At 45.9% G+C, this 11,114-nt stretch overlaps 1 protein-coding gene across 2 annotated transcripts in view; it reads left to right on the forward strand.

Annotated features, from left to right (window-relative positions):
- Positions 1 to 4,219: 4,219 nt before the first annotated feature.
- Tmem192 (transmembrane protein 192) overlaps positions 4,220 to 11,114 on the forward strand; it is a 20,858-nt gene continuing 13,963 nt past the window's right edge. For both annotated transcript variants that reach the window (XM_005367749.3, XM_026789582.1), the window contains exon 1: positions 4,220 to 4,330. In XM_005367749.3, coding sequence (XP_005367806.1) covers positions 4,304 to 4,330 — 27 coding nt within the window. In that variant the 5' untranslated portion in view covers positions 4,220 to 4,303. The remainder of the gene's footprint in view (positions 4,331 to 11,114) is intronic.

The raw sequence follows: 11,114 nt of genomic DNA on the forward strand, positions 1-11,114 counted from the left end.
CCTTCTCAAGACAGGTGTGTCAGTGATCACCCTTCTCAAGACAGGTGTGTCAGTGATCACCCTTCTCAAGGAAGGTGAACTGAAGCTTCGTTATGCCATTGGCTAAGGCAGTGAGCTGAATTTAGCACAGGCAGCATCTGAACTTCTGCTGGGGAAATCATCTAATCGTGGAGATTGAGCGGAGTGGTTTCGCCTGATCAGGATGATGCTGAACTTAATCAAAAGGCATTTATTAAGTACTTAATTGTGCTCAGTGCAGTGCCGGATGCCCCGGAAGAGCACTGCATGCACCTGGCCCCTCCTCCCCGGCCATACATAATATGGAGAAGTGCAGAGACCGAGTGCTGAGGACAGGAAGGAAGCCAGCATTTCATGAGTTCCTCAAGTGTAACAATCTTACACAAGGAAAGAGATTTCTTTTTCAGTGTTGGAGATTGAAGCCGCTCTCCCTCAAGCTGCAAGGCGCACATTAACACGTCAGCCCTCACCCTCCCTTTATGATTTGATTTTATATTTTACAGATAAGAAAGGTGCTGGATTGCAAATCCTAGCTGAGTTTGGTAATTCCAAGGCTCTTCTCTCATCCTCGCTTGCCCTGGAAGGAGGGCAGATTGACAAGAAACATGTACTCAGAATAAAATGATTCCTTGAAACTGTAAGACATGACTGATGAGATGGCCAGGCCAGGAAAAACACTTGTCATCCAAGCCGATGACTTGAATGTGATCACTGGAACCTGTGGTGGAAGAAGAAAAACCACTGTAAGTTGTTGTCTGACCTCTACACCTCATGGATCGTGCATACACCCATGCGTTCACACATCCAATAATTACAAATATGAATAATAATATACTATACAATCAGCTAGCACAGTGGCTCATGCCTGTAGTCCCAGTGCTTGGGTGACAGGAATAAACACTGGAGAACAAGGTCATCCTCTGAACTGCGTAGCAAGTTCAAGGTCAATCTGGACTTCACTGAGACTCCCTTTGGAAAAGGAAAGAAATGGAAAGAGAACAAGATAAAGAAAGAGAAAAATGCTGTGCAGTGAGGCAGGCAGATCTCTGAGTTTGAGGTCAGGCATGCGTTGCAGGTGGTAGCCTTTCTACCTGTTCTTTCACACTGGAGAAGATTCTCAACCTGCATGAGTTCCCTACTCCGTTCCTTGCCACTCGCTTCTCTCCACTCGTCCTTCTCATAGCTCTGTAACCATTCTTCTGCCTCCCATGCACCCCACTCCCAACCTTCCAGGAGTATCTAATGTCTATGACTTTGCCCTCATTTCTCTTTGAGCCCAGCCACTACTGATTGTAAGTTGACGGCTGGGCTGTGTGCTACAAGATGCGCCCTTCAGTTGTGAGAACAAGACATAACCATGATACTCTTAGTGACTGCAGCAAGCAATTATTACTGGGATCCAAGTCAAAAAGAAAAAAGTTAAAAGTTAGCATCTAAGCTGGAGGTGGTGACCCAGGTCTGTAATCTTAGCACTTGGAGATGAAAGTAGGAGGATCAGGAGGTCAAGGTCATCTCTGGTTATATATTGAATTGGAGGCCTGTTGTAAGGAGGCCCCTTGTTTGTTTTCCGGTTGCCCAGACTCCTGAAATAATCACATAGAAACCATTTTATTTAAATCACTGCTTGGCCCATTAGCTCTAGCTTCTTATTGGCTAGCTTTTACATCTTAATTTAACCAGTTTCCATTATTTTATATTTTACCATGAGGTTTGTGGTCAAGCGGAAAGGTTCCAGCTTGTCTGTCTCAGGTGGAGGCTCCATGGCTTCTCCTTGACTCTGCCTCCTTTTTCCCAGCATTCAGTTTAGTTTTCCCCACCTAACTTTACTCTACCCTATCACAGGCCTAAGACAGTTTCTTTATTAACCAATGGCATTCACAGCATACAGAGGGGAATCCCACATCAGAGGCTAGCCTTGGCTACACAAGACTCTGCCTCTCCAAAAGCAAAAGAAAAAAGTCCAACAATTAAACTACATCTCTGAATTTAAACTTTCTGATTTTTCAAATGTATTTAGATTTTTATCTTTTTTGCTATTTTGTGGGGTAGGGGTACCCAAGGCATAGTCGTATGTGGGGGTCAGAGGATAACATTGTGGAGTAGGTTCCCTCCTGCTACCTTTACATGAGTTTTGGGAATTGAATTCAAGTCACCAGATCAGGCTAGCAAAGCAGGCACCTTTACCTACTAAGCCATTCTATGGTTTAACCTTCCTAACTCAATAAAGAAGAAAAGTCAAAGATGGGTGGTGGTGGCGCACTCCTTTAGTACCTGTTCTAGGTGCAGAGGCAGGTGGATCTCTGTGAGTTCGAGGCCAGCCTAATCTACAGAGTGATTGTGGACAGCCAGGGATATACAAAGAAACCCTGTTTTGAAAACAAGACAAAGCAAAACAAAGGAATAAATGCAAAGGAGAGAGAAAGATTCTTCAGGAGCGAGGACTTGGTACATGGCACATGTTCCTGTAAGTATGTAATCCTAAACTCAGCATCATACACACATCTCACATACACCAAATACACATACATCACACACATATCGCACACATCCACACACATCAGAAAAGGCAGGGACTCAGAGGGAAGGCACATGAGAAGGCATGAGTGCCGGGTATGATCAGACACATGTATGAAAATGAAACCTATCATTACATACAATTAACAGATGCCAGCAGAAGCTTTCGAAAAAAATAAAGGTCAATTAAAACTGTACAGTAATAAGGGAAAATGCTTTGAGGTTTTCAGGGTTGTTCCTTTCCAGAGACTGCAGAGAGGCTTCTGAGGGAGAGGAGGAAGCGACGAGCTTTGTCTAGCTGTTCCAGGACAGGAGGACAGGCATTCTTTCCAATGGACAAGTCCAGTCATTGTCTTGAGGTCCAGTATGCTTGGCATCAGTGACACTTTTGCCCCCAATTCGTCATCACCCACAGTCCTTGAGGACTTTTACTCACATTCTTGTTTATTTCTTCATGAGATAGTCTCTGGTAGCCCAGGTTTGCCTCAAACTCATCATAAAGCAAAGAGTGGCCTTGAACTCAATCCTCCGGCCTCCACTAAGTCCTAGGACTAAAGACGTATGCCACCACACCTGGCTCCCCAGTTTGGTTCCATATATTTAAAGAAAACTCAAATGCACTAACCCAGAGGAACTGGGTTCGATTCCCAGCACCCACATGGCAACTCTCAACTGTCTCTTACTGCAGTGCCAGAGGATCCAATGACCTCTTCTGGCCTCCCTGGACAACAGGCAAGCACATAGTGGATAGATACACATGCAAGCAAAACACTCACACACATAAAAACAATTTTAAAAGAAATACTTTGTCTATAAAACAAAACTCATGGGGTTGATGGTGTACACTAGCAATGCCAGGTGTCAATGGGTAAAGGCCCGAGGACCAGGAATTCAAGGCCAGTTTCAATGTACATCAAGTTCTAGGTCAGCATGGATAACATGAGACCTTGTTTTAATTAAAACAAAACAAAGCAAACTCAGGGCTGGCAAATGGCCCCGGCTAGACTCACACGGCGGAAGGAAAGAACTGACAGAATCTTGGGCAAGTGTGGTTGCACACGTCTTTAATCAGAGCACTCGGGAGACAGAGCCAGGAAAATCTCCGAGAGTTCAAGTCCAGCCTGGTCTACATAGTGAGTTCCAGGACAGCCAGGACTCTTTAGAGAGACCTTGTCTCAAAAAGAGAGAGAGGAGGAGGGGGCAACAGAAACAAAACCCCTAAAACACCTAACGGCTTTGCTCCTCCGTGGAGACATCTACCAAACGTGCTGTAGAAACTGGAATCTTTATTCTAGTTCAGTCTGTCTACAGGTGGAGCTAGGGTTTTACTGTATCTTTTTTTCAAACACAGAGCTACTGCTGTAAACCAAAACTATGAAACAGAAATAAGCTAATATTTTAAAGAGAAGTGTTTACCGAAAATGTTCAAACGGTCGCACAAGAAATTCGTCCTTTAATCAGCAAATCTCTGATAAACAGATGAAGCAACGGTTTAGGCACTAAGCACGTTTCCCTCCCGGTAAAAAGCGCCAGGGCTAGAACGCGGCCGCGTGGGGGTGTCCGGCGGGAGCTCCACGCCCCCGCGGCAGCGGCAGCTCGCGGTTCGGGGCGTGGCCTTGGGCAGGAGGGGCGGGGCGGGCGCAGAAGTGGGTGTGTCCGGGGCGGGGGCGGGGGCGCGCAGGTCGGAGAAGGTGCGACCGTCCGCGGCCGGGGCGCCTGGGCGCCGGGGGAGAGGTCAGGCTGGCGGGGCGCCGGCGTGCGACGGCGGGACATGGCGGCGGGCGGCAGGCTGGAGGACGTGAGTGAGGCGCCGAGCCCTGTCCCCCGCCATCCCCGCTTCCTGTGCCAGGCTCAGGGGGCGGAGACTGCGGGCTGGGAGCTACGCTGAGCCGCCGCGGCCTGGACCGGAGGGGACGCTGGGGGACGGGGTGACCTCCGGGCGGGGACCGCAGCCCGGACGCCTTTCCGGGGGAAAGTCGGAGGGACGGCGGCGGGGTGGGCGCGAGGGTCCCTTCAGTCGGCGGCTCACGTGCGGCGCGCGTCGCCGGTTCCGGAACTGGGAGCTTCACGTGACGCGCGCTGGCTGACAGGCCTTCCTGAGAGGGAGTGACAGGCCGGGCGCGGCTCGCCAGCCCACCCCGTCCGCCCCCCGGTGAGCCCGACTCCCGTGGGCCCTCGGTGGTGGTGGCTGGAGAGGGCCGGGGACTGGAGTGGCTGCGGTGCGCGGGGCTGAACTCCAGCATCCCTCGGGGACGACCTGTAGCTCTCATCTCCCTGAAACCCTGATTGGAGAACAACAGTATCACGTGCTGTTTTGAATGTAGGCACGGTAGAAACAGAAAGATGTTTTAATCTTAGATGCAAATTTCACTTTTTTTTTTTAAGTATCCGGTGGCCCAGTTCATGGTGTATCCAGTGTAGAACAATTGCAAAAATCTTGTTTGAAAGTTTATTAAGACAGTGTGATTAAACGTTTATTTGAAACTGGGATGGGAGGGGGGACACTTTGAGAGGAAACATGCGTTTGAAAATTCCAGCCCTTGAGAAAGACAAGGCTGACATTATGTTAGCACACTGCCCTGAGGTAATAACTAATAAGAACATTACCGTAGTCTTAGTGCTAAATTACATTTAGCAACGCAAGGTTCTAGAATTATCTATCAGAGTTTAGATTCTTGTGTACTGGTTCCTGCAGTCATTTGTTTCAGACTTGCTATGTAGCCCTAGCTGGCCTGGTCTATTATGTAGCCTAGCCTGGCCTCAAATTTGCCGAACTATTCCCCGACTTGACTTCTTCAGTGCTGGGATAACTAACAGGTGTACCTATCACACCTAACTAAATTTTCTTGATGAAATAAATAAATATGTGTTTCACATTAAGACTAAAAAATAAATCTAGTTTTAGTTCTTTTAAGTGAGAAAATGGAAAACTGATTAATACATGAAAACTTCAGAGTCATGTATATTTAAAGCAAAACCCATTGTTTTTGAAATTTTAAGAGTTAGATTTCAGGGACTGGCCATTATGGAAGAAATAAATATGTAAGAGGAAAATAAATGGTTTAGAAAACCTTAAGCAGCGTTTCTTAGTTGGTGCTACATTACCCTGGAGTTCTTGGATAGGTTAGTTTCGGGAGTACAGTCCTAGATATTTCAACAAGCAATTGGTGATGATTATTTCACCAACAGTTAAACAGCTGAATTACCGTGGACCTGAGTAGGTTGCCTGCTTTTGGTATTTTGTAGATTTAAAAAAAAATGTACATTTAGTAAGCTGAATACATGGACTATGTTGCAAGCCCAGGGACTTAAGTGCGTTGGTGAATGAATGGCTCATTTATTAAAGGAAGGACTTGGTGCTGGTTTGGATTAATTAACACCCAGGCCTCTACAAGTACCCAAATGAGGGCAGCTCAGAGTGTCTGAAGTGATAGGAGTCATTTTGGAGTCTACACTGGGGTGACTACAGCTGTCACCTTACCTAGTGTCCGTCTGTCCTTTGCCCTTCATGTGGAAAGCAGACTGGACAAAGCATCTCTTGTTCTCTGACTATTCTCAGACCAAGAGAGGGAGAGGAAGAATATTTTAAAGATATTGCCACAGAGTTTTTGGTTTATTACAGGTTCACAATACGTAACTCAGGCTCACAGTGATCCTTCTGCTGAGGCTTCCCATATGCTGGGATTACAAACAAGCATGGCCACGATACTTGGGTCCCAGTAAGGCTTAATGCAACATCGTCATTTGGTCCCCAAAGGAAGCAGTTACTGAAAAAACAAAAGTCAAAAATAGTATCTGAGCCAAAACATAGGTGAATTCTTTGGTAGTAATTCACTCTTGTGTAAGTAGTGGAAATGGATTGGGCCTACTTGTTAAGAGTTCTCACTTGCCTAGCTTGCTCATAGCCCTGAACTCAGTCCTTAGCACCACCACAGAAGCCAGGCATGGCCACACACATCTGTAAGCCCAGCTCTAAGGAGATAGGGGCAGGAGAGTCATAAGTTCAAGGCCAGCCTTGGCCTTAGAGAGTTGTAGGCCAAGATTGAGGAGATGAAGGAATAATTTGGGGTTATGAGGAGGTAGCTTAGTGTCAGAGCATTTGCTTCGCATGCAGGAGGTCCTAGGTTTGGAAAAAAAATTTTAAAAGCAGACTTGTAAGAAGACAGAAAAAAATGGGACTAATGATAGTAGATTGAAAGTGATTCAGAAACAACACAGAAATAGCTAGAAATGGCAAAGAGAAAATCAGACTTTTCTACATGTACAAAAGCTTGAAGTTGACCCAGCTTCACTTGTCAGATGATGAGCTGGGACTGAGTCAGGGAGACTGTGATTGATGGTTTGTTGTGGCAGGTGTGGTGGGGGAGGCACACAACTGGAACAGAGACGGCAGGATCCCTGGGCCTGAGGAAGAGGAGTGCTGACAGATAAGGCCAGGAGAGTAGAACCCTGCTCTTCCGTAGCTCAGCTAGCTGGATGAATTCGTGCTCTGTCCTGAGGGTAATAGGGAGACACAAGTTTTGGGAGGATAAACTCTGGACAGCAGTGAGGACAATTCCTGAGGCCAGGATACAGAAAGGTGCTTAAGAGAAATGCTAAGAGCCTGGGTTAAGACACAGTAGGATGGATGTTAGAAATACCAGGCAGGCGATCTATAAAGAACAGAAGAATAACATGAGTTAGGAGAAGACTGGAATTTATCTCAAAGACAGAGCCCTGGTCTAATGTGGAAGGCTTAGTTCCATCCTCAGTGCCACAAATAATAATCAAATCCCAGAGCCTAGGAGGTGAAGAACTCAAACTCAAGACTAGCCTTCAACACATTTTGAGATCCTGTCTTGAGGCCCAAAACTATGAGCCTATTTCCACCTTGTCTGAAGGTCAGAGAGTTTGAAGTTGCTCAATTGTTAACAATCAGGGCTACACGTTCTGAATCAGGATGTGGTTACTTGGTTCTTTTGACACGAAGATGGTCATAAGGGGAGATCCATTTCATCCCGACAGATGGTCAGGATGTGCAAGCATATTCTGCTCCTTTTGTAATATGAGGTTTCCTGGGGAGTGACTGCCTTCAGGATACTTGGTGTAGAGAGGCTTCACTGTCTAAACAACAGAATGCTAATTATTTGATGTCTCAAAATGTTAAAGCAATTAACTGTTCTCGTCCTTTGTACCATGTTAAAGCAGTCTTTTGTTGCTTTCTTCCCCTTTTGTATTAGGGTATAAAAGCATATGGAAAATTAAACGCAGACAGTTTCAGTATTCACTGGAATGCCCTCCTGGTACTATTCTATGTTTTTCTGTTTGATTATTTTTAAATGTCTTTACTAATATTTCTGATCCCCACATCCTTACCCTGGCAAGAGGTGTTTTCGTCTAGGCTGGTCCCTGACCGTGTCTCCAAAAAGGGGGGAAAAACGTTGATAGAGGCCAGACACAGTGGTACCTGTCTTTAGTCCCAGAATTTGGGAGGCAGAAGGAGTTGGGTCTATGAGAGCTTAAAGCAAGTCTGGCTACCTAGCGAGTTTCAGACAAACAGGGTTACCTTGTTGTTGTTGTTTTTTTTTTTAATATAATGACTCGGTGGTGGCACATAGCTGTAATCCCACCACTCCTGTAGCAGAGGCAGGCAGATCTCTGAGTTTGAGGTCAGCCTGGTCTACAGAGTGAGTTCTGGTACAGCCAGGGCTTCAAAGAGAAACTAAAAGAGGGTTTCAAAGAACCAAAGCTAAAACAAAATAAAGGCTCACTTATTGACTTGCTCAGTCAGTGCCTGTTCTTAGTGCTGTACTAAGTGGTTTTTGTGTAGTAACCTATTTAATTTTCCTACTCGAGATTGGGCACAGGTGCTATTATTAGTGGCTTTTTTAAAGAGGGGGAAACTGAGGCTGGAGAGGTTGCTTGTTGGTTAAAAATGCATGTAGTTTTGCAGAGGCACCAGGTTCAATTCCCAACACCCACATCCCCTGCATCACCATGTTTTGTAACTCCAGCTCTAGGGATTCTGTCGCCCTCTGCTGGCCTCATTTGACACTAGCATGTATGTGGTATGCATACAAACCTACACATAAAATGAAAAGTAAATCTCAAAAGGAAAGCAAAAACCAAAGATGAGGAAACTGAAAAATAGAGATGTGATGCAACTTACCCACAGCCGGTACGCAATAGGACCTGAATTTTATCTCGGTTTAACTTTTATCCAGAGCCACAGCTCTTACCCCCTCTAGTCTGGGTTGGCCCTGCCTCCCTGCGTTCTTATTGCTTTTCCCGATGAACAATTGATGCCTGTGAGTGAGTTGTGAAAACCCACAAAGACAGATGTGGAACACATATTGATTCATGCACTAGTGTTTGCTGAGTATGCTCCTAAGACAGACAAGCAAGAGGTGGGGCACTGGTAAATCCCATATAGTCTACCAGGAAAGGTAGATAAATAGGAAGGCCTTGGAAGAAATAACAAAGGAGGAGCAAAGATTGGTCATTATTGGATAGTATGGCAGGGAAGCTACTCATGATGCTTTGGACACCGAGACATGACATGCTCCAGATCTCAGGTGTCCAGGAAGGCTCCCTGGGTGGAATTTCCCCATCAGAGCCTATAGGCGTGCTCAGAGGTGAGGGGCAAGTAGCCAAGGTTCCACGTCCTTCAGCTAGAGAACATGCTCGAGAAGGGTACTGAGAACAGAAACAACCAGCATTGTAAGCCAGCCTGGTGATACGTGCTTGCTATCCCATTACTCAGAGGCAAAGGCAACAGGCTCGCCACAAGTTGAGTTGAAGTCAGCAAGTTCCTGGCCAACCAGACCTCCCTAGAGAGACCTCCCTCTCAAGACACAGAATCATCAGAATTATACCACAGATTGTGGCAAATAAAGTGGGAGCTTCCAAGTAATGTTAGTTGTATGGTACAAAGGGTACCAAAGTGAGCAACACCCCAAATCTGGGTTATACTTTAGATTTCCACATTTAAATTTAGTACAGCTTATTGAACCCAGGACCTCACACATGCTAGACAAGAGATCTACTGTTGAACTGTTTTCATCCCTCATATTCCTTTACTCTGTAAAAGGAAGTGTGTTTGTGTGTGTGTTAATTTATTGTATCTGTATGAGTATTTGGACTGTATGCTTGTATGTGTACCATGTACATACCTGAAGAAGTCAGAGGAAAGTACCAGGTCCCCTGGAACTCAGGATCAGGAGTTACACTTGGTTGTGACCCACCATATGGGTGCTGGGAACCAAACTGAGGTCCTCTAGAAAAGCAACACGTGCTCTTAACTGCTGAGCTATGGCCCCACCCTTCCTTATTCTTATTGAGACAGGATCTCAGTAACCTGCCAGCCTTGAGCTCATTATGTAGTTCAGGCTAGCCTTCGATGGCCTCCGCTCCCAAGTGCTGAGATAATAGGCAGGTGCCACTGTTCCATACATCGCAGGGTCTCCTAAGGGTCTGAGACTGAGATGTGCCTCGTTTGTGTGCAGAAGAAAACGGGAAGTGATGTGATTGTAGAAACATCACCTTTAAACATGACTGACATTTTTAGGTTACCACCCAGGACTCAGCTTCTATTCGCTGCTTCAGTGACTGACAGCTAGACGTTTTTGTGGAGACTGATTCCTACAACTGATGTCTCCTTAGGTTCCACTGGCTGATGATTCTGCTTTTACTTAGAATATTTCTGTTAAAATCAAAAGCTTGTTTTAGTCACTTTTGGGGGAAATGGGGTGGTGCTGGGGACAGACCCCAGTGTCTCACACAGGCTAGGTGAACGCTGACCACTGAGCTCACCCTCTCCTGCCAGGCTCTCTATAAGGTATTCTTCATAAGGCTGATTTCCAAAGTACTGTGGGATAGCAGGCAATTTAATAATTGCATCTGTGGCCTAGCGTGGTGGTGTGTGCCTATATTTCCAGTAGATAGAGGCAGGAGGATCAGGAGTTCATATCTAGCTTCAGCCACATAGTGAGTTTGAGGCCAGCCTAGGCTATACCTGTATGCCATGTATGACTTGATCACATCTACCCCTCATCCTCCCTGTGATTTCACTCTTCCCCCTGCATGGTTGTTCCCTTACCACCTTCATGTCCTCCTCCTCCTCTCATTTTTTTTTAAATATAATCCACTGAGCTTTAATCTGCTGCCTGCCTGAACATGGGTGTGATGCCATCTACTTGAGCACGGTCAGTCTGGCAGCAGCCAAACTCCTGAACAAAATTGCTTCCTCTCTCAGCAGCCACCAATTGCTCTTTGGCTCGGGCGAGGCTTCCTAACTGTACATTTTGAAGGTTTAATACAATTGGTTGAAACTGGACATGGTGGCATATACCTGTAACCTCGGTACTTGAAGTGTTTGGAGACAAGAGGATTGCCTTAGCACAGGAGTTTAGACCAGCTTGAGCAAAATAGGGAGGAAACCTTATTGCAGTTAAAACAAAAAAAGTGGGTTGCTTAAATTACAGCATGCATTACTTTGTTCTGGAGTTATAGAGATAATGGAATAGTTGAGCATGGTGCTGTACATTTTTAATCCTGGATTCCAGAGGCAGAGGCACATGGATCTCTGAGTTTCAGGCTAGCCT

Source organism: Microtus ochrogaster, unplaced genomic scaffold (genome assembly GCF_000317375.1).
Source record: "Microtus ochrogaster isolate Prairie Vole_2 unplaced genomic scaffold, MicOch1.0 UNK23, whole genome shotgun sequence".
Taxonomy (NCBI): domain Eukaryota; kingdom Metazoa; phylum Chordata; class Mammalia; order Rodentia; family Cricetidae; genus Microtus; species Microtus ochrogaster.